General features: G+C 55.1%; 10 protein-coding genes across 10 annotated transcripts; 5 read left to right on the top strand and 5 right to left on the bottom strand.

Moving 5' to 3' along the window:
• Nucleotides 1-14: 14 nt before the first annotated feature.
• On the bottom strand, nucleotides 15-3,414 carry L969DRAFT_93775 (uncharacterized protein; the record flags this gene model as incomplete). The annotated part of the gene is made up of 4 exons (XM_014713068.1): nucleotides 15-210; nucleotides 267-2,119; nucleotides 2,174-2,779; nucleotides 2,833-3,414. 4 exons carry the CDS (start codon nucleotides 3,412-3,414, stop codon nucleotides 15-17), a joined length of 3,237 nt encoding a protein of 1,078 aa, XP_014568554.1.
• Nucleotides 3,415-3,531: 117 nt separating this feature from the next.
• L969DRAFT_16615 (uncharacterized protein) lies at nucleotides 3,532-4,826 on the top strand (the record flags this gene model as incomplete). Its single annotated transcript, XM_014712861.1, has 6 exons — nucleotides 3,532-3,747; nucleotides 3,798-3,813; nucleotides 3,861-4,149; nucleotides 4,195-4,261; nucleotides 4,310-4,622; nucleotides 4,678-4,826. The coding sequence occupies 6 exons, from the start codon at nucleotides 3,532-3,534 to the stop codon at nucleotides 4,824-4,826; spliced, it is 1,050 nt and encodes a 349-aa protein (XP_014568347.1).
• A 17-nt stretch (nucleotides 4,827-4,843) lies between these two features.
• Nucleotides 4,844-5,194, bottom strand: L969DRAFT_93773 (uncharacterized protein; the record flags this gene model as incomplete). The annotated part of the gene is made up of 3 exons (XM_014713067.1): nucleotides 4,844-4,879; nucleotides 4,934-5,103; nucleotides 5,152-5,194. The coding sequence occupies 3 exons, from the start codon at nucleotides 5,192-5,194 to the stop codon at nucleotides 4,844-4,846; spliced, it is 249 nt and encodes an 82-aa protein (XP_014568553.1).
• L969DRAFT_102683 (uncharacterized protein) lies at nucleotides 5,029-9,024 on the top strand. Its single transcript, XM_014713066.1, has 8 exons — nucleotides 5,029-5,657; nucleotides 5,708-6,566; nucleotides 6,613-6,677; nucleotides 6,729-6,842; nucleotides 6,889-7,401; nucleotides 7,451-7,550; nucleotides 7,600-8,043; nucleotides 8,096-9,024. The coding sequence occupies exons 1-8, from the start codon at nucleotides 5,323-5,325 to the stop codon at nucleotides 8,957-8,959; spliced, it is 3,294 nt and encodes a 1,097-aa protein (XP_014568552.1). The 5' UTR covers nucleotides 5,029-5,322; the 3' UTR covers nucleotides 8,960-9,024.
• Nucleotides 9,025-9,071: 47 nt separating this feature from the next.
• On the bottom strand, nucleotides 9,072-10,924 carry L969DRAFT_47525 (uncharacterized protein; the record flags this gene model as incomplete). Its single annotated transcript, XM_014713065.1, has 7 exons — nucleotides 9,072-9,163; nucleotides 9,213-9,807; nucleotides 9,865-10,244; nucleotides 10,292-10,415; nucleotides 10,455-10,600; nucleotides 10,654-10,757; nucleotides 10,815-10,924. The coding sequence occupies 7 exons, from the start codon at nucleotides 10,922-10,924 to the stop codon at nucleotides 9,072-9,074; spliced, it is 1,551 nt and encodes a 516-aa protein (XP_014568551.1).
• A 148-nt stretch (nucleotides 10,925-11,072) lies between these two features.
• L969DRAFT_60670 (uncharacterized protein) lies at nucleotides 11,073-12,346 on the top strand (the record flags this gene model as incomplete). Its single annotated transcript, XM_014713064.1, has 6 exons — nucleotides 11,073-11,215; nucleotides 11,270-11,300; nucleotides 11,353-11,449; nucleotides 11,500-11,671; nucleotides 11,723-12,051; nucleotides 12,104-12,346. 6 exons carry the CDS (start codon nucleotides 11,073-11,075, stop codon nucleotides 12,250-12,252), a joined length of 921 nt encoding a protein of 306 aa, XP_014568550.1. The 3' UTR covers nucleotides 12,253-12,346.
• Nucleotides 12,190-15,917, bottom strand: L969DRAFT_73165 (uncharacterized protein). The gene is made up of 3 exons (XM_014713063.1): nucleotides 15,211-15,917; nucleotides 13,346-15,163; nucleotides 12,190-13,293 (listed from the first exon to the last, which is right to left on the bottom strand). The coding sequence occupies exons 1-3, from the start codon at nucleotides 15,840-15,842 to the stop codon at nucleotides 12,387-12,389; spliced, it is 3,357 nt and encodes a 1,118-aa protein (XP_014568549.1). The 5' UTR covers nucleotides 15,843-15,917; the 3' UTR covers nucleotides 12,190-12,386.
• L969DRAFT_385984 (uncharacterized protein) lies at nucleotides 15,693-18,297 on the top strand. Its single transcript, XM_014713062.1, has 9 exons — nucleotides 15,693-16,033; nucleotides 16,092-16,355; nucleotides 16,412-16,948; nucleotides 17,002-17,214; nucleotides 17,260-17,337; nucleotides 17,391-17,554; nucleotides 17,606-17,682; nucleotides 17,729-17,901; nucleotides 17,949-18,297. Exons 1-9 carry the CDS (start codon nucleotides 16,001-16,003, stop codon nucleotides 18,189-18,191), a joined length of 1,782 nt encoding a protein of 593 aa, XP_014568548.1. The 5' UTR covers nucleotides 15,693-16,000; the 3' UTR covers nucleotides 18,192-18,297.
• On the bottom strand, nucleotides 17,979-19,787 carry L969DRAFT_86540 (uncharacterized protein). Its single transcript, XM_014713061.1, has 2 exons — nucleotides 18,896-19,787; nucleotides 17,979-18,846 (listed from the first exon to the last, which is right to left on the bottom strand). Exons 1-2 carry the CDS (start codon nucleotides 19,359-19,361, stop codon nucleotides 18,332-18,334), a joined length of 981 nt encoding a protein of 326 aa, XP_014568547.1. The 5' UTR covers nucleotides 19,362-19,787; the 3' UTR covers nucleotides 17,979-18,331.
• Nucleotides 19,593-20,813, top strand: L969DRAFT_102675 (uncharacterized protein; the record flags this gene model as incomplete). The annotated part of the gene is made up of 7 exons (XM_014713060.1): nucleotides 19,593-19,636; nucleotides 19,690-19,894; nucleotides 19,941-19,965; nucleotides 20,016-20,089; nucleotides 20,142-20,283; nucleotides 20,336-20,505; nucleotides 20,561-20,813. The coding sequence occupies exons 2-7, from the start codon at nucleotides 19,875-19,877 to the stop codon at nucleotides 20,811-20,813; spliced, it is 684 nt and encodes a 227-aa protein (XP_014568546.1). The 5' UTR covers nucleotides 19,593-19,636; nucleotides 19,690-19,874.
• Between the last annotated feature and the right edge of the window lie 43 nt (nucleotides 20,814-20,856).

Below are 20,856 nucleotides of genomic sequence, written 5' to 3'. Positions count from 1 at the left end.
TGCGCACAGACCGACTATTGACGTTTGCCTGATTTCTTGCGTTTCTTCTCGGTACCGTTGGTCTGTGGTGTCTGCTTGTCTGCCGACTTTCGCTTCGTCGAGGCAGGGTTGCGGATGCTGAAGACGCTCTGAGCACCTGATGCGTTCTTGAGCTGTGCCGCTCTCGCTTCCGCCTGCTGCCAGTCACTCTCTTCGCCTGCGATTGCATACCTGCGCGCACGGACTCAGTCTCCATGCTTTTGCACCAGTCGCGCAGACGTACTCACTTTGAAAGGTCGAGCGAGTTGATTACCTCTCGTTGCTCGTCGCGCAGCTGTCGCACGACTTCATTCCCCTCATCGTTGAGCTCTTCCGCAAGATCTTGCTTCACGGGCTCAAAAGCTAGCCTGCCATTGGCCTGAGACGCAGACGGAAGTTCTTCGTTGAGTGTTGCTTCTATCTGGTGCTTCTGTATGTCATCGAGCGCTTTCGAGAGTTTACGCATGCACTTGACGAAGAGAGCCAGACATTGCGTGACAGGTAGATCAAGATCTCTCTCCACATCCTCGATCGACTTACGCTGCAGACCAAGCGAGAGCAAGATCGATCGTTGCACGCCAGAGAGTGTGATGTCAGGACCGAAACGTCCGGCGAAGAAGAGGGTAGCCAGACTTGGCAGCAGATCGAGAATGACATGGTAGTCGAGCATGTTGTTCGCATAGGACGTCAAGCGCTTCTGATCATGCGGCGTGAAGAGCTCTCGCACATCAGCGGCAGTAAGATGACTAGCTTGCTGAATAGCGCCAGCATTTGCACCTTCGATGATACTCAGCGAAAGCACCGAAGAGAATTCGCGGAACTTGAATGAAAGCAGCGAAAGGAACCGCCTGCGAAAGTCGAGAGCGAATGCGGAGAGCCAGCCTGCTGACTCTGATCTGCTGCTCGAAAGACCCCGTAGCATGATACAAGTATGCTCGCCCGTCAAGTCGTTCTCGGTCTGACGAAGATACATGGGAATGTAGCCATTACGCTTCCAGTATTTGAAGAGCGAGGGCGTCAGGCCGTATGAGACGCCAAGATAGTCTAATTTCTCGGGCTGACGCTCAGGCAAGCGTTGCAGCAGTGGCGGCATGCGAGCAGCATTTCGCACAGCAATGACTTCAGTATGCAGCGTGTCCTGCTTGCTCGGCTTGGCTGCGCTCTCGAAAGTCTCGATCTGCATATCCTCGAGCGCTTCGGAAAGATTGAGCAATTGGCCGCTGTAGAACGCATCGAGAGCCTGCAGGGCGCGAGTGCCGTAACCCATCTTCGCATAATCAGGATGCGTCGCTATTCTGACGATTCGCGCGCCCGACATGGTACCAAAATCGTCATCTTGGAACTGCTGAGAGATCGTCCAGGGTATCAAGTCTCCCGACGGCCTGATACCACGTTGCAAGCCATCGAGTATGCTTCGCTTGCCTATACTGCCTTCGAGCGCTACTTGGATAACGACGAGAGGCTCGGGCAGCGTGTTATCATCCTCTTTGAGCGGCGGCAGTAACACAAACAGGTGGTGCTGGGGCGCATCACTCATGAGCTGCAAGTCATTTGGCGAATTCTTGTAGTGCGAAGCGACGTAGAGAGCCATCATGCGCTGCAAGAAGAGCTCGCTGGCGGGATGATAGCTGAACAACGTGTCGCGATTGACGTAGAGCAAGTCGCACTGAGCGGGCAGCGGACATCCCTGCATACCTTTCGAGGGTGCAATGGTGGCGTCGAGGCACAGCAGCGTGTTGAGCCATCGCTCGACCAGATCTCCCTGACCGTATCGGATGGGGTCTTCCAACTTGACCTCTTTGAGCACTCGACTGATCGTGACAGCCGGCGTGGCAGTAGCAGTGACTCCCTTTTTCGTGTTTTCCCGCTCGGCGGCCTTCAGGAGCGAGGAAGCAGTAGCAGATGAAGCCTCTCGCAGTTGCTGAATCAACTTTAGGGAGAGGGATCGACCTGTTCCTTCGTAGCCGTTTATCGTTGAGGATAGGAATACGAGATAGGGTCCAATGAGCTTGCGAACGAGCGGCAGAGGGATAGCGGCGGCTTCGTCGATGACGACGAGTTCGGCTTGTCCGAGCGCATGTGCATCTTGCGGTCTGATATACTGCCGAACGCGGGCGTCAAAGAAAGTGACATGTCTTATGGCGCTCGAGCCTACCTGGATAGTCTGCCGGTGGTCTCTGAAGACATTGACTCTGACAATGGCGCTCTTGAAGTCTGGATTGGTACTTTGGACGACATCATAGTCGAGATGCTCTTGGTAGCCCAGCTTGTCAAAGCCTATGAAGATGAACTCGAAGAGCGTCTTGAGATTCTCCGGCGAAGGTGAAGTGACGAAGATGTTCGAATACGAGTGCGCGACCGCTAGTGCGATGGACAGACCCAGCGCGGCTGACTTTCCTCGCCCTCTGGCGGCGGTCAGCGAGACAGTGGACGAGAGGGTCTTTGAAGCGATTGCCTCTGTAAAAGTCAGGATGGCTCGGGCCTGATCGATCGTGCGCGCTTCGGCGATGACAGAGCCAGCTGGCTGAGTCTCTTTGAGCGAGTCCTTCAGTTCGTCTAGCTCCGTCTTTGCCGGGCTCTTCCCCTTTGCGCTTGCTTTTTCCAAAGGTACAATATCTTTGGCATCGCTGATGGGCAAGACATTCAGTTCGTCGTCGAGAATCAGGCAAGTAGAACAGGATCCCAACGACAAGATGAAACGTTCGTTGAAGCGCGCTATGGGCGCATCTGACGTCTCCGTCCTGTAGCGTGAATGAACATCCTGCAGAATGCGTCAGGTTGCAGGACTGAGGATGATGAGAGAGGGTCACACGCCATCGTCATTGCGTAGAGCTGCTTGAGGCTCTTCATGCCTTGCAGGATGAGCACGACCAGTCCTCCCCCTTCGACAGTCTCGATCGTTCTCGCGAGCAGATTGGGCGTGATGGCCTCAAAGTCTTGCAAGACGAGCATGCCATAAGTCTGACCGAGGATCTTCTCGGTATCCTTGTAGTAGCAGTACCGGATATCTGTGGCGCCGACAAAGAGCTCGAAAGGATCCATGTCGTCCTGATCCCTGACGTTCCTCGCGATATCTCGTTTGATCTTTTCGGCTCTTTTCTTGCGGTTGCTCGAGAATCCAAGCTCTTTGGAGTAGCACCACAATACGTTGGGCCGACTGGCTGCTTTGCCCTTTGCGTGTCTTCCAGCACTCGTTGTGGGAGCTGTAGAAGACATGCGAGACTCGGACAGGAGCCAATGCAAATTGACGATCTGCTGGTGAGCCTGTTTCTGTGAGCCGACCATGACGAAGAAGGAGCGGTGCTGGGTCTGGACGCCATTGGAGATGAGGTACGGTATCCGGTTGTCGAGTGGCTTGCGTTGCTGCTGCTGCTTTGATCCACTCGCCGTCGCCATCTTGCAGCGACAAGGTTGACGGCCAACTTTTTCGCGTTGGTGTCGAACGACGGGGGTCGACTGCAGCGTGGACGCTGACGTCGTTGTCCGGCCAGTCTGTCGATTGCTCGGCCAGGAATGCCTGCGAAGGGGAAGCAAAAGGCTACCGGCCCGCCGAGTCAGCGTCAGCTGTATGACTCTGATGATGCCAGCCTGGCTAGCGAGTCGCCTGACGAGTTTGCAAGCACGTCGAACGGCCAAGCGAATCACAGCAGATACCTCGGCGAGAGCGAGCTAGAAGACGAGGTGGAAGGGTCGGACGAGTCTATGGAAGACGGAAGCCTTGCAGATGAGGTCAACACGGCCTTGTCAGACTTCGAGCGCAACTGACACGCAAAGCACAGGAAGATCTCCAGCAGAGTCAGCTTGTCGCTTCACCCGTGAGCTGTCACTCATGTACGAGACAGGTCTGGCTAGCCTGCCGATGTCTGCACTCTTGAGAGCAAGAAAGGCGTTAGGCGCCGCACCTAGCAAGCCTCGACAAGACGACGATAGCTCTGCTTCTGACGCGCCAGAGGATGGCGACGCAGACGAAAGCACCTTGCCGCGGGGCAAGAGGAAGGGCCGACTTGAGATGCGGCACGAAGACGCTCAGAAAGCACTCGCAGTCCTCGACAGACTGAAGGCCAGAGACGAACGCAACCAGACCAAAGCACGCGAACGCAAGCAAGTTGCTCATCGTAACAACAAGCATGCGTCAGTCATTGCAAGCGATAGCGAGTCAAGCTTACGTTCATGCAGACCTATGGAAATGACTTCCAAGAGGGCCGTCACTCGCGCTCGTGAGGTGGTCGAGGTACCCAGACTTGTCCGTACCGTTCTGCAAGAACAAGGTCGCTAGCTGAAGCCTCTGCAGGTCCGGCGTGATCCGCGTTTCGATTCCTTGTCAGGCGCATTAGACGAGGATCTCTACTCGCGATCATACAGCTTTATCTCGGAGCAGCAAAAAGCAGAGCTGGCGCAACTCAAGACGACAGTCTACAAAGCGCGCAAGGTGCCCAATTTCCCTGTGGACGAGCTGGAAGAACTAGAGAGAGCACTCAAGAAGATGGAGAGTCTCGTCGATCGAGCAGCACGCGATGAGCGAGAACGGACTGCAGTCAAGAAGTGGCGGGAGCAAGAAACAGGCAAGCAGAACTCTGGCAAGGCAGCTTGGCATCTCAAACAAGGTCCGTCAGGAGCTCCCTCCTTCCTTGATGTCAGCTGATGCCCCTCCTCCTATAGCCGATCGAAGACAGCTCATCGAGCGCGAGAAGCTGTCCGAGCTCGCAAAGGACAAACGCAAGCAACGCAAGTACACAGAGCGCAAGACGCTCAAGGAATCTCAAAAAGCCAAGAAGAGGTTGCCGCCCTTGCGGTCTGCGCGTACATAGGACCGACGTTGCATTTGCTAGCTCTCGAAATCGATCACGCGAGTCCCTTTGACCTGCAAGATCGTCGCCATGAGCTCATGCTTTGGCTGTTGTAGCCCGTGACGCACCCTATGAGTCCGGAGCATGTCTAAGTACCGTTGAGTGAGCTCGTGGCATTGTGCATAGTGGTTGACGCCCTCTGTCCGCCAGCACTTGCCGAGCTCTTCTCTCACCAGGCGGGCTTCCATCGTGCGAACCCATCCCTCGCGAATGGCGGCATCCCGGGCTTCCAATAGCTCTGCTCTCAGTCTTTAGCGCTCCTCAACGGCTATGCGTGACCATCTACCCTTGTACTCGGCCACTGAATGGCCGCTCGAAGATGTTGACATGGTGAGCAGGCCGGCTGATCGATGAGGTTTGATAGCTTTGAGCCGCCGCGCAGAGTTCGCCCAAGGTGGCGCGTAGGGCTGCCGTAGACGTACGTACCCACTTGGCTCTCCCTCTCACGGTCTCGTCGATGTCGCTTGGGCGCTCAGAGTGGCGGGGCCTCTTCGGCAGTCTTCTCCGCCTGCCCGAGAGCTCGGTCTACGCCAGGATTGACGATGATCCGCCAAGCAACGCGAGCGCGCAAGCTCTGAGCTCGCTCGGGCGGACAGCACCCTATAGGGATGACCAAACGGGTGCCCCGGCATCGTCGAACCACGCCCACCTTCATACTGAATCTGCGTATGAAGATCCATTTCAAGCCGGCGAGCCTGTCGAACGACTAGACACGTCTACCGTCAGTGAGCGACGACAGCGAGTCTCGACGGAGGACGGCCTCGGGGATGATCATGCCCCGCCCATCTCCATGTAAGAATTGCGTCGTATGGCTGCACTGCAAGCTCATGTGGCTACCGCAGGATGTTCGAGAGAGATTCGCCAGCGCGAGGACGGCCGGTCACACGAGGCGACATCACGCCCTCTGCTGCTGCATCCTCACCATCAATTGACCGCGCAGCGGACAGCACGACCCTGCCGGGCGCTATCGATCTCGCTTCCTCACCGCGCTCGTCCTCTGCCGGTTCACGAGCAGCCGATGCATCACGCTCGCCGGCGCGTACTGCCGCGAATGATACCATGAAGGCCTCCTCTAGCAGTGGAACCATCTCACCTACGTCTTCGCCTCCGCCGGAGTTCACGCGGGTAGCCGAACCTCCGCGACAGCTCGGCAATTCCCCCCTGTTGCGTTCGCCAGGCTTACGCCAAGTTATCGGCTTGGCGTCGCCCGGCAAGAGGCCCACGCCCGTCCAACGCACGAGCAGTACGAAGAATAGCGAAGGCCGACATTCTGACATGCCCATTCACGGTACGGAGAGCATCATACCACAAAATGCAAAGCATAGCTATCCTATCGTCATCCAATCGATACTCAACCCGGCCGCAGACATCAGACAGACAGGAGGGAACAGGATACGATTGCTGGACGAAGACATGCATCAGAAGCCTTCTGGCCGCGATAAGGGCAAAGGAAGATCGGGCGATGCGTCGCATCTGCCATTGCATCGATTAGATGCATACCATGATGAAGAGGAAGATGCGGCAGGGACAGGTCATCCCACTTTTCTCGGTGCTCCCTTGTCAAGAGCCTTCACATCGCGACCTTGGTCAGATTCTGGCAATGACAGTGCTCAACGGCGCGCCAAAAGTGCGCTGTCGGCAAAAGAGAAGGCGCTGTGGCAATGGGTGAATGTCATCGATATAGACGCCAATTTACAAGAGGTTCGTCGGTCATCAAGTCGTGTCATCTCCTTCTGACCGAACACAGATATATGCGTACTACAACGGCAAAGGACTACGGGCGATAGCGCTCTCGCATTTGCTGAACCTTTTGCAAGTCTTTTCTCTTCGCTCGAGTGATTGCGCGCTAAAGTACGCAAGCAGAACGATCGGCTTTGTCATCACCTTCACATCTTTCCTGCTTGGCTGTATCGACCACACACGCCTGCGAACAAGTCACTCGCTGCAGGAGGTGATGGTCTCGCAGTGCCTTTCAAAGTCAGCCTCTGTTCGGTTCTGTCCTCTTGCGCTAACTGGCGTGCAGAACTCACGGTTCTAGTTTACTGATTGTTCTTGGCCTGGCAAGCTTCTACGCAACTCGTATCTATCGGTTCACCGCGGCAATGAAACGGCTCTTAGCTATGCGCAACTTTTACGAGCATCTGCTCTGCATTCCCGAAGCCGACATCCCCACTGTACCCTGGCCGACCATCGTCACACGTATCGCTGCGCTTCGCGCTGACCACCCGGTCGCACTCTCAAGTCGCACGCAAGCCGAAAATGACAATGATGAGCGTGCCGACCGGCTCGACGCGCACGATGTCGCAAACCGAATCATGCGCCTGGAAAACTACCTCGTTGCGCTGTTCAACAGCGACATATTGGATCTCTCGATCTCACTACCGGCCAGCCTCGGTCAGAGAAAGCTGGGCGGGCAGCTGACAAAATCGCTGGAATGGAATCTGCGCTTCTGTCTGCTAGGCTTCCTCGTTGGTGACGACGGCCTAGTAAGACGCGCATTCGTCAACGAGCGAAATCGTCAAGATCTCTCAGAGGCGTTGGTGCTTTCAGGTCATGCCGTTACCTCAGGCTGATGGCGCACACAGGCTCAAGCGACGGTTCATTCTCGTTGCCGTCATCAATAGCATGCTCTGGCCATTCATCGTGCTGTATCTGCTGTTCTATTCGTTCTTCCGATACTTCGAGGTGAGCTCGCTGTCGTATCTTTCGGAGCTTCGCCTGACTTGGCTACTAGGAATATCACAAAAATCCTTCCTCGATCGGCTCAAGGTCGTACACCCAGCTAGCCCGCTGGAAATTCAGAGAATATAACGAGCTGCCTCACAACTTTCAGCAGCGTCTTCATCGGAGCTATCCGGCTGCTGAGATGTATGTCGAGCAATTTCCAAAGGAACTTACGAGCCAGATCGCTCGCTTTGTCGCCTTCGTCTCTGGCTCGTTTGCGTCAGTGCTCGTCCTCTTCTCACTACTCGATCCAGACGCTTTCCTGCATTTCGAAGTCACACCGGGCCGTACCGTGCTATTCTACATCGGCGTCTTTGGCGGGATTCTCGCAGTTGCGCGCGGCATGGTTCCTGACGACCATCAGATCGTTGATCCGGAGGAACTGATGCTGGCCATCATCGAGTGTACGCATTACTGTCCGCCAGAATGGAAGGACCAGCTCCACTCGGCGGAGGTGAGTGCTGCTTCTCCGCTTTGCCTCCCACACGCGCTGATTGTACCTGCAGGTCCATCGCGAGTTCAGTCAGCTGTTCCAAATGCGCGTGACAACCTTTGTACTCGAAATGATCTCTGTCGTCACTACACCGTATGTGCTGTGGCGTAATCTGCCAAAGACTGCGCCTGCTATCGTCGACTTCTTCCGAGAAACTACGATACACGTCGATGGCTTGGGATACGTATGCGCCTCTGCTGTATTTGATAGCAAAGGGAAGAGCGCGCCTACGCTGCAACTGCCTAACGGAGGTGAAGAGCACCACCGATGGCCATCTGATCATGGCAAGATGGAGAAGTCGCTGATCTCCTTCAAATCAACGCATCCGGACTGGATGCCACACGATCAAGCGACTTCGCTATTCCTTTCGCGAATGACGGAGGGCTCGACTGCGCCAATCAGCAGCAATCTTTATTCGTCCGGATTAGCCAGTGCGCCGACCCGCCGTCAGTTCGCAGCGGGACGATCCATACTAAGGGGGTCACGCTATGTCAACGCGCCAGTGTCTGCCAGGAGTGCCGAGTCTGCTCCATCACACCACTCTTTCAGCGGACCGATCTCCACAAAGGAGAAAGTACGGGAGGCAAAAGCGCGCTTGTACGACCGCGCTTATCAGAACAGCGTGCTGAAAGCAGCTAAGAGCAGCAGCCTCCCTTCTAACAAGCTCGGAAGCACGCAGCGTATTGCACCGCCGGGCGTGTCTTTCGCAATTGGAGAATCAATCGCCGAAGAGCCTAGCAGTCTGGATGGATCCTACCTGTCTACAGATCTGCAAGACGACACGAACTCGCAGTCGCCATCTGCGGACCCGAAACCGCCTCAATCGATGATTACGCTGCTCAATCAGATGTATGACGAGGGCGCACGTAAAATCTGAGACTCATCAAGCACACTGTGTCACTTGTTGTCGTATGCATACAGAAAGAATGTTCTCAGGTCAACCTGCGCCCGCAATCAATCAGCGTCCCCACGTATGAAGAGTGTAATGCTCACAGCATGAGACGCGGATCCTCGATGAACTGCTTGACGCGGACGAGGAAGGTCACTGCTTCTCGTCCATCCAGCAAGCGATGATCGTAGGCTGCGCCCGAGCATCAGCGAATGTATCCAGCATGCAACGTGAGGCCTACTGAGCGCGACAACCATGATTGGTCTGACCACAATCTGTCCGTTGACGACGACAGGCTTTTCCTTGATGGCGTGCATGCCTAGCACGGCAGCTTGAGGTAGATTGATGATGGGCGTGCCATAGAGCGAGCCAAAGACACCGCCATTGGAGATTGTGAACGTTCCGCCCGCCATATCTTCGATTGTGAGCTTATTGTCTCTCGCCTTTTTGCCCAGCTCGGCAATAGCAGACTCGATGCCGATAAAGTTGAGCTCTTCGGCATTTCTGACGACAGGCGTGACGAGACCCTTGGGCGTCGAAACAGCGACGCTCAGGTCGACATAATCTCGATAGACAATCTGTTCTCCTGCGCCTGGACCTTCTATCGATGCGTTTGCAGCGGGTATCTCTTTGAGCGCCAGGCAGCATGCCTTAGCGAAAGCAGACATGAAGCCAAGCTTGACGCCGTGATCCTTCAGGACTTGGTCTTTGTAAAGCTTGCGGAACTCCATGAGCGAGGACATGTCAATCTCGTTGAACGTCGTCAGCGAGGCTGCCGAGTTCTGGGATTGTTTTAGACGCTCGGCGATACGTTGGCGCATCCTATTCATTTTGACCTGTGATCACACCCATTCAGTTCTGCACGGCAAACGATAAGTTGCTGCTCCACTAACGCGCTGTTCTGTTCTGTTGCCCGAGCCTGATTGGGTCTTCTTAGGCTCGCTTGGCTTTTCGGGAGGCGGTGCTGGCTTGTCCTTCTTGGCTGCCGCCTGAGGCTGTCGAGGCTCTTCAGACTTTTTGGGCTCCGGCGCAGGTTTCGAGCTCTCTTTGTTTTCATATTTAGAGGACACGTCTTCTTGTTTCCGGCCAGAATGAGTGTCCGAGCCTTGTTCCTTGCTGTCACTACTCTCCGGCTTCTCTGCTTCCGCGCTCGGCTTGTCTTCGCCACTGTCGCGCTCTCTGACCTCCTGACCGCTCTCCTTTTTGTCCTCGCTCTCCTTTGGCTTTTCTTCACTCTTTTCAGACGACTCGCTCGATGCTTTGTCGCCGCCTGCTTCTGGTTTCAGTATGAGTGAAAGTCGATCGCGCTGCACGTACCACTGCTGCTTGGCTCACCGCCTAGCTCCATCTTGAAGAGATCCTTGCCAACTTCGACAGTGTCTTCTTCTTCCGCGTAAGTCTCCGTGATTGTACCTGCCTCTGGCGCATTGACGCTGACGTCGATCTACGAATCCATGTAAGCATGTGCGCCAGCATAAGCCACCTTCGAGGAGCGGCTCGCCTTGTCTGTCTCAATGGTAGCCACTTCTTCGTCCGCTTCGACATAGTCGCCCTTCTTCTTGAGCCATTGCTTCAAAGTGCCCTCAGAGATACTCTCTGCCATTTGTGGTACTTGGACGACCTTGTCCTCTGACAAGAGCTGCCGTGTCAGCTCATGAGGTGCATGCGCCGGCTCTGCGGACCTCGCAAGATTGCAGACACATGGAAGCTGCGCCTCAGTCTGAGCGGATCCGAGTAGCCAGAGGATCGATATAGGTTGGCCGAGCCATGCAAGGCACGACTGAGCCTGTCAAAGTGCCTGCCCGCGTCAATACAGGGACTATGACGCAAAGCTGTGACGAACGGTGCAGGCACATTGCAGCTGAGTCGCAAGCTCGTCGTCTGCTGTCTGACAGTCGTCAAACGTCCAGGAGAGGCTGTCACTCTGCTCGAACGAGCTAAAGAAGCCCGCATGCGAGACCAAATGTGAGCTGGATCTGACAACGGTGCGGATGTAGACGTGATGACGTGGCACGCAGTACAGTCGTGGCCCGCATGGCCGAGGCTCGGCAATTGCGATCGCCTGTCCAAATCACGACTCACACACCGATAGGTAGACATCATGTCAAAGGAAGTAGACTACGACGCAGTCCGCAAGGACATTGCTGCATGCATGGAGCAGCCGGGCTATGACGATGGCTCGGCGGGACCTGTGTTCGTGCGATTAGCGTGGCATAGCGCCGGCACGTATTGCAAAGACACCAAGTCAGTGATAGCCCACCAGCTCGTCAGAACATGACTCATAGGACACATTCTCAGGACCGGCGGTAGCAACGGTGCAGGCATGAGGGTCAGCCGGTCGGCGACACGCTGTCATTTAGCTGCTAACATGCAATTGACAGTATGAGAAAGAGGGCGGCGATCCTGCCAACGCCGGCTTGCAACATGCCCGTGTCTTCCTCGAGCCCGTCAAGGCGAAGCACGAGAACCTCTCGTATGGTGAGCTGCCCTCTCGCTGTTTCGAGAACGAGCTAATTCCTGGCCGATAGCTGATCTCTGGACACTCGCCGGTGTGGTGGCAATAGAAGAGATGGGCGGCCCCAAGATCGAGTGGAAGGCCGGTAGAACAGACTTCACAGACGACAGCAAAGTACCTCCTCGAGGTCGTCTGCCCGATGGCGCACAAGCCGAAGACCACCTGCGAGCCGTCTTTGGCCGAATGTAAGTACAGCCTTGCCAGCGCGTCCGTGGCGCGCTAAAACGGTCTTGTAGGGGCTTTACTGACGACGAGATCATCACGCTCTCTGGCGCACACAATCTCGGTCGCTGTCACGCTGATCGCTCCGGCTTCGAAGGCCCTTGGGTCATGCGACCGACCGTGTTCTCGAACCAATATTACAAGATGCTCAAGAATATGGAATGGAAGCCAAAGGAGTGGTCCGGACCCAAGCAATATGCCAACGATGACCTCGGCCAGGAGCTCATGATGCTCGAGACCGATCTTGCGTTGCTCAAGATGAACAAGGATCTCGTGCACAAGTATGCAGACGACAAGGACGCTTTCTTCGACGACTTTGCCAAGGTCTTTGCTAAGCTTATTGGTCAGCACTCTTCTGCAGCGTTCACAAATGCCCGAAGCTCATCGTATTGCAGAACTCGGCGTTGATCGCAAGGATGCTGGCTATGAAGCGGCCCCCAAGAAGTCAAACGATGCTGGCGCACCTGGTCAAGAAGGCAACGATGGACAAGCCTCGATTGTCAAACACGATGATGTCAAGAAGACGAGATCGTCCAAGCTATAGAGCACCTCCACTTTACAAAACTGTTTATAGACTTTCACTGTAGTTCTTCCCTTTCCGCAACCTACACCTTGCTCATCTTAGATGTGCATCACTCATTGCATCTACAAGTATCAGCAACAACAGATCTAAATGCTCTAAGACATGTCAAATCCTGCCTTTGACTGGATCGCTGTGAGCAGTTTCTGCCGAAGTGTGTCAGGGCTCGTGTAAGCTGGCAGCTTAAGCAAGTTGACACAAGTCGACGCTGTCGGTAAGCGCCCGGGGTCATTTTCGCCAGCCTGAATGCAGAAGGATGGTCGTAGCTCTTTGAAGCCTAGCAGAGGAGGCCGCGGGCAGCTCGTGACGAAAGAGAGCAGGGCTTCCTTCTCGGCTTGGCTGAATGCTTTGACGGTCGACCAGAACCATCGCACAAGATCGCCACCCTCGTCTAGACGGCCGTAGACAGTGTTACGTCTGAGGTCTTCCAGATCGATCTCTGAATTCGTACCGGAACAGATTAGTCGTAGCTCGGACTGATTGAACAAGCGCAGCCATCTTGGCTCGATGATGTCAAATAATCCGGCCGTAAACGCTTCCGACTGCTCGCGAATTTGATAGTTGAGACGATAGTGCGAGACAAGGGTAATGTAGCGAATACGGTTGCTTGCTGTCACTGCTACATTGCTGCCGTCGGGTATCAAATCGATCGTGCGCGATTCGCCGAATTCTTCATCCGTCACGCTAAACGTGAGAGCGAGATCTTTTTCCACGTTGCCAGCGTAATTCTTGAGGAACACCAGGCCCTGGTATAGCTCTGGATCGAGCGAAGCCAAGTCGTCAAGAAAGTTAGATCGGCCCAGCCATTTTGCGAGGAAGAAGTCTGCAAAAGGTGTGTTGACGAGGATGCCGTCATATAGTGCTTTGCCAGTGATCTGACCGAGGAATCGGAACCACGCTAGCTGATCCGAGCCCCGCGCGTACAGGCTCGGTGATGGATAGAGCTCCTGCTTTGCATTTGCGCGCCATAAGCCTCGATCTGTGTCAAAGACTTCCTTGCCTAGACTGCGTCGCATACGACGTGAGCTCGTGTCATGACACAAGGCATTTGACTGACCTTGTGAGGAATTCTTTTGTCAGTCCACCGCCATCAATACCAGCTTCCTCTTCGCCAAAGACATCGACGAATGTGATCTGCATGCGATGCTTGAGTTCTTTGCCGAGCTTAGCGAGGTGAGCGAAACCATCGTCTGCAACATGATCGCGACGAATGATCGCTCGTCGAGCGCCTCGGAACCAGTGTCCGTCGCCGAGCTTCTCGCGATCGTTCTCCACAAAGTGCCGAAAGATCTCGGCTCGAGTATTGAACGGGATGACAAAGGGGATATTATTGAGCACACCGAGGCGCGGACTAACGTAAGATGCCTGCTTGTTGAAGCTACTGCGATGTCGAGCAGCAGGAGAGGGATGAGCAGGACCGTATGCTCGTCGGGGGTATCGCATGGGCGAAGGTACAGAGATCGCCTCTTCGTCGTCTAGCTTGCGCTCTTCTGTCAATGCCGACGATACGAACGAATCGAGATCGAATTGATCCGTCATGAGCCAATGATCCTCGGGCACAAATGGCCGCCGAGAATCGCGAGCGTGGATGTTTTGCAAGAAGAAAGTTGCAGTCCGTCTGATACTGTCGTACGAAACGCTCGTGCCAGCCACTTTCATTGTGCGCACATCCGTCTGCCCCTCGGTCCAATACAGGGCGAAGGCGATATTCCTTGCAAGTGCAGAGAGCATAACGATGTCTTCGATTTGAAGCGGATTGCGCGGACCAGCCTCGAAAAAGTCGTCATCGCCTATCGTCAGTAGTAAGCGATTGTACATGTCGAGAAGAAGTATCAGCGCCGGCCAAGTCCTAGCAAAGCTAGGCTCCTTGAGAGCACTGAGTACTGAGCTGAGGCCTTCGCGCTGTACCGACAGCGCTCGGGCAAGGGCACTCGGTCGAACCGAGGATCGCCAGGTCTCGCGCACAAGACCTGCACCGCGCGAGCTTGTGTGCAATAGCGCCGTAAGTATCTCGTCTTTACGGCTTGGCCAAGCGACGATAAGAGACACCATCAGAGAAACAAATTCATCTTGTGTAGTGTTGACATAGCGCGCTGCTGCTGCTTGCAAGCTCGCTATATGCTGGACTGACGCGAGCCTGGCGATAGAGGTCTTGTCGGCAGTATTTAGGCTGCTGTCACCCGGCATGTCCAATTCCATCTTTTGGTCTTGCAATTCATCGTCGTCCTCGCTTCCATCGCCATGACCGGCTAGTTGCCTGGCCAGGCCTGCCTGGATTCCATCCGTGACTACAGCTTGCTTTGCATCGAGGCTGGCCGCTGAAAAGGCCGATAGCGTCGTGATGAGCAGGTCTAGGTAAGCCTTGAACTGACTTTTGTCGAATCGCGTGACTTGATCATGTAGCAAGCTGACGATGTTGCTCGCCAGATGAGCCCTTGTTGCTGTATCCACAGTTTGGAGCGCATTGGCGACGATCGGCAGACTGTCTGCCTCTAGCAAAGGTATCTCGCGAACGACTGCCTCTTGTTGGCTCTTTAGCGCGGTCTGAGGCAATTCTTGCGCCAGATTGGGTATTGACAGCCAGTTTGATAGCAGAGATCGAAGCGCAGACTGCTGTATCTGCTTTGCTGCATCGACACTACCAAAGACGTTGATGACAATCACTGATGTGCTACTACGGAGAGCGGCAGTGCCTTGCTGGCCGCCCTGCGCCCGAAGAAACGTCGACAGCAGCTCGAAGAAACTGCAGCGCATCAGAAGAGCTCGTGTCAGTGCAGCGCAAGCGGAAGCGCCTCTTGATGGCAGCTGCATTTCCCACTTGGTACTATCGGTGGCGTACTTGAGCACTTCGAGAAACAGCAAATTGGAGGGCGCTCTGCCCCGAAGATCAGCATGGTCGCGCACCAAAGAACATGGACATACCGTGGCCTGTGAGCCAGTTGCCTGAGGAGATTGATGCAAGCTAACCAGAGATTTGTAAGCCAACTTGAGGCAAGCTCGGTGACGCGGATCGGCTCTGCTAAGATGGAGGGCGTTATGGCCTTGCCTTTGGTCTGTTTTGATGATGCTACATCTGACATGATGTACCGTGCCCATGCTGCCAGACGTCTGGCGTCTTGAGCCTCGCCGCTCGCGAAAGCGTGAACAAGATGCCGCGTCAGCTCCACCGTACGCCGAGGTCTGGCCTGAGAAGCAGGGTCGGTTGCAGGTGACGGTGGCTCAGTGTCATTCACTTGTGCAAGCAAGAGGTCGAAGCGAGCTCGATAGGTCCGCCTCAGATTGGCAGCAGCTCGGCGTCCGGTCCAAAAGCTCTCGATCCTCGCCACTGCGAGTTTCTGCAAGCGCTGTCGTTCCCTAGCCTCACGCTCCAGTCGCAAGCGACCAATGGTGCTTCCTGCTGCCGGTGTACTCGATGCATGACCCGACGTGCTTGCCAAGGGACCATCGAGTTGCATGCCATCACTGCGTAAGGTACTGGAAGTGCTCGAACCGCCCAGATTGATCTCTCTCTTTGGTCTCGCTTGGCCAGTGAAGTTGGCCTGCAGTCGAGACATCGAGTGGCAACACTTGTGCAACGATATCAGCGCACGCCTGCGTAGAGCGTCACGGCAGTCTGGGCGAGGACACGTCACCCGTCAGCTAACAAAAGTCAAGGCGATCGCGTAGTGACATCAACTTAAAACTCCGCACTTCCACCGCAGTTCCGTCGACGATGCCGAAGCGTGGGCATGTCTATCATTCGCCGGCAAGTTCACACGCCTGCACACGTAGCAGAGCTATCTACTGACACGCGAGTTGGGCAGTGGGAGGACCATCCTACACTTGACGACAATAAGCGGCAATCCGTATGGAGCCTGGTCTGGTCAAACCCGAATAACGTGCCGGACGACAAGCCGGCTGTCGTGGACGGCTCTACCAGGGAGACAGTGACCCGCAAGCAGCTTCGCGAGCAGTCGCAGCGCTTGGCTGCAGGTCTCACTGAGGACTTTGGCGTCAAGCAGGGCGATGTCGTCTGCCTCTTTTCTCCCAATTCGATACATTACCATGCCATCATATTTGCATGTCAAGTGTGCTCCTCTTCTCGTTGCATCCACATGCTAGACTGATTGACCTTGACGTTCAGTGCGCTGGCATTGTCTTCTCGGGAGCCAATACTGCCTATACGCCAACAGAACTTACGCATCAGCTGTCAAAGTCAAAAGCGAAACTCTTGCTCGCTCATCCTTCAAACTTTGAAGTAGCGCTCAAAGCAACCAAGGCGCTTGGCTGGACTGCAGACGAGCAGAAGCAACGCATCGCCCTCTCAGTCAGACGGAGCGAGGTTGACGGCATTCTCAAGCACGCCAGCGCGTTCCGACCAGATCATCCCCCAGCGGACGGACCAGCTGGCGACGAGAAGCCAATCAAGATTGATGCAGAGCTGCTCCAAGCCTTCAAGACGATAGACCAGATGCAGAGCTCTAAGCTCATGCAAGCGGCTGAGATTCCGCAAGACAAGCTCGCCACAACCCTCGCCTATCTCATGTTCAGCAGCGGCACGACAAGCGCTGCAAAGGGCGTCATGACTTCTCAACTCAACATGACTTCAGTCCTGTCCGGGCTCCATCCCTTCAAGTGCACATCCGACGATGTCCATCTAGCGTTCTTGCCGTTCTCACATGTACGTCGCCTATCTTCTACTGGCGACGTATCTTGCTCATGTCCACATCATAGATCTATGCGCTCACAAAGGTCGTTCACTGGCCCATCCTCGAAGGCTGCACAGTAGTGATCATGCCCAAGTTCAATCTCAAGCATTTCTGCGAGCTTGTCCAACGATACAAGGCTACCATCGTTATGCTCGTGCCGCCCGTTGCGCTTCAGCTTGCAAAAGATCCCATTGTCGACGATTACGATTTCGGCAGCCTTCGATTAGTCGTATCAGGCGTATGTACACCATTGAGGTCTCCAACGAAGCTGACATCTGCCCAGGCTGCGCCTATGGGTGCTGAGCTCGAAAAGACAGTCGCCGAGCGGTTAGGATGCCATGTTGCCCAGGCGTATGGTCTAGTCGGTCGCGAAGCTCACTTCTGATATATACCTGCTGATGATGACATGCGCAGACCGAATCAAGCCCCACGACGCACTTTTGCTCGCCAGAAGCGCCAAGGACAGGATCAATCGGATTCCTCTTGCCCGGCGTACGCGGTCGACTCGTCGATCCGGAGACGATGAAAGACATTACCGAGGAGGGCAGAGAGGGCGAGCTCTGGATGCAGGGTGACAAGTAGGAGTTTCCATTCCTCTCACTTCCGTATCGCGCTTATGTTTGGTGCAGCATCATGATGGGCTACTTTGAAAACGAAGAGGCCACTAAGGAGACGCTTGTCGAGGATCACTGGCTCAGGACAGGAGGTAAGCGCCATGCTTGTCATGTTGATAGCTTCCTGACTTTGAGCAGACATTGCGACTTGCATCGAGGACTACTGGACCATAACAGACAGAATGAAAGAGCTGCTCAAAGTCTTAGGCTACCAAGTACCGCCTGCGAGTCTTGAAGCGACTTGTCTCACTCATCCTCACGTCAAAGATGTCGGAGTCGTCGGCGTCTATAGCGAAGGCCGCGCTTCAGAAGTGCGCTCTTTGTTGCTCGCTGCGCATCCGCTGACAGCAGCATGTAGTTCCCTCGAGCGTACATCGTTCCCTCTGACCCGACCGCGGCCGCGAAGAACGAAGCGGCATACAAAAAGGCAATACAGGATCACGTCACATCGCGTGTTCCGAAGCACTTCAGACTCGGCGGAGGCATCATCTTCATCGAAGAGATCCCCAAGTCGGCCTCTGGCAAGATCCTCAGACGCGTCTTACGCGAGCGAGTGAAGAAGGAGCCATACCAGGAGGAGGCAAGGCAGTCGAAACTATGAGCTACCCGTAATGTGGACAGACCTTCCAAAGGTACGAGACATAGGCAAGAGCGCAACGGTTCGGTATCATGCAGACACTGTGTATAGCAGCATCAGATGCAAGCGATTGGATCTTCATTTCCGCGGTCACAACGATAGCTTCACTCCTTCATCTGCCGAGTATCAGCCGTTCGACTGTTTGCGGGCTGTGAACGAAAGCCTACGGCGGCGCGATGTACGGCAGTGTCGTGCTGTCTACAGAGACCTGTGGAGCAGCTTGTGCGAGTGGTACACTCCAATTTTGTGCAGCGGAGACGACCATCTGCAGAGTCGATCATCGCTCGCGTTGTCCAGATAGCGATGTCCTTGAGCTGAAGTTCGATATTGTCTGGCATGGCGTCACGGCCGTCGATGATGTTGCACAGTGCACGATCCGTCAGACGATAGCCCTGAGCGGCTTCTAGGGTACAGCGAGACTTGCGCACGATGCGGCGAATGAGAGCTTTGGTGACCCAGGGCGATAGAGTGAAATGCAAGAGGCTCAATGGTACGCAGTCCTGTAGATCCGCAATCTTGATGGAAGGCCATAGCAGCTGTACATCTTCATCGTTCGAGTAGATCGTCCAAGGATGGTTTGCTGACCATCTAACGAGCTGATGGTACCTGTAGCGTATCACTGCAGACGTTTCATCAGTATGAAAGCAAGTGCAGAGGATTGTGCGCACGATGGGCGGCAGTCAAGACTTCGGCCAGGGTTGGAACGTGGCCAAGATCACGGCAAGCATCCTTTGTGACGAAGGCGTCGACCATCGTGGTCAGCTCGTCAGTGGCCCATGGTAGCCTGGCTGCGCCAGAGACCATAGAGCTGAGCCAGGCCGCGTAGGTAGTCAGTGCATCAATACGGTGAGGGGGATAGATCAGTCCGTCATGCTGAGCCGTTTCGCGTAGCATAGCAGCAGGAAGATCCTCCTCGCGTTTGTCCAAGTAGCTGATCTGTGGCGAGCGTTCCTCCGGCCAGTACACGGTAGGGTTGGTCGGTACCTGGGCGGGAGTATCTGCCAGGGGGTATGTCAAGTGAAGTAGGCCTTGTGTAGAGATTTCAGCGAGTATGTGTTCCTCGCGACGTCGTTGAGCAGTCCGTGCAGCGTCTTTGGCTGCTCGCATTGACTTGTGAACCGACTCGGCTCGCATACTGCTATTCAATTGATGAGATGAAAAGAAGGATGATGCTATGCATGACGAAAAGCAGAGCGTCGAAGCTCGTAAGCGCGTCGAAGGCGACACAATCTTTAGCTGCCGTGCGATCAAACATTGTCATGGCTTCGACGCGGCCGACGGTAGTAGGCGCGAATCACTCGGCGCGGCGCATCTATGAGCTGCGCAGAAGACACTGCAGCCCCCATGTGAAGTTGACGGCGACGAGCTTCCGCTAACAACGGCTGCACGAACAGCTGAAAAAGGCGTTTGTAGATGCTATGACTGGTCCAGTGACATGCAGCCATCTCACGACAGGGAGCAGAGATGTGGCGCAATGACGAGGAAAGGTCTTTGAAGTGGATGGAATAAGCTCATAGGCTGCTGACCGAGACAGGCATGTCGTCTTCGACGGAGGCAACCCGCTAAGCGCAAGCGCGTCATTGAAAATCCGCGTCATCCTCAAGCTCCCGGACCCCGTTCAGCAGTGCCACAAAGCTTATAAGAGTCATGCGTTGGGTGCCCCTCGAGTGCGCATCAGCTCACTGTACTCGCACGACTCTAATCTGGTCGCAGAGCGAATCCAGATGTCATGAATGCCGTCAGCAGTCGTGCGATGTCCTCAAACAGAGCTGATGGATCCATCTCAAGTGGTGCGCCAAGCTCGGCCTCGACACCAGCAGAGCCAGCTTCTGTGACATCTATGGCCTCGATCCAGATCTTCTGTGCGCCCTGTCTTGCTGCTGAAGATTGCCTGCTGAGGAACAATCCGCTTAGAGCTATGGTGCCCCAGCCTGTCTATGCTGTCCTCTTGCTCTTCCCGGTGACAGATGCCTACGAGAAGCACAGAGAGGAAGAGCGTGTTGCCACCAAACATCAAGATGAGGCAGTCAGCCATGCGATATACTTTAAGCAGACTGTCCGTCTCCCAGCTGACGCGCTGCCCTTGCGCCGTCTAAGATCATGAGCAGATTGGCAACGCTTGCGGCACCATGGGCTTGCTACACGGGCTAGCCAATTCCGATGCTCCTATAGGATCAGACACGCCACTGCGACGTCTGTTCGAACGATGCACAGACGCTACGCCCCTAGAGCGCGCAAAGCTACTAGAGCACGATAGCGAGCTCGAAGCTGCGCACAGGCAAGCAGCACAGGGTTCATGCAGACGGTGACTGCTGACATCGGAGTGCCCGTAGCGAGACTGCACAGACAGGCCAGACGGCCGCGCCCGATGCGGATGCAAAGGTAGATCTTCATTTCGTCGCGTTTGTCGCCGTCAGAGGCCGGCTGCTCGAGCTGGATGGCCGCAAAGATTCACCGATCGATCACGGCCCGGTCAGCTCGCTACTGACCGATACAGCCAAAGTCATCACAGACAAATTCTTGCGATTCGCGGGCGATTCGTTGCAGTTCAGTTTGATGGCACTTGCAGGCACAAACGACGAGTGAATTTGATGTTGTACAAATGTCACCTTGCTCAAGCTGCTACAGT

The sequence above is a fragment of the Mixia osmundae genome (assembly GCF_000708205.1).
Source record: "Mixia osmundae IAM 14324 unplaced genomic scaffold scaffold_4, whole genome shotgun sequence".
NCBI lineage: Eukaryota > Fungi > Basidiomycota > Mixiomycetes > Mixiales > Mixiaceae > Mixia > Mixia osmundae.
Note: the sequence above shows the minus strand (reverse complement) of the source record. Positions and strands in the feature narration are given on the sequence as shown.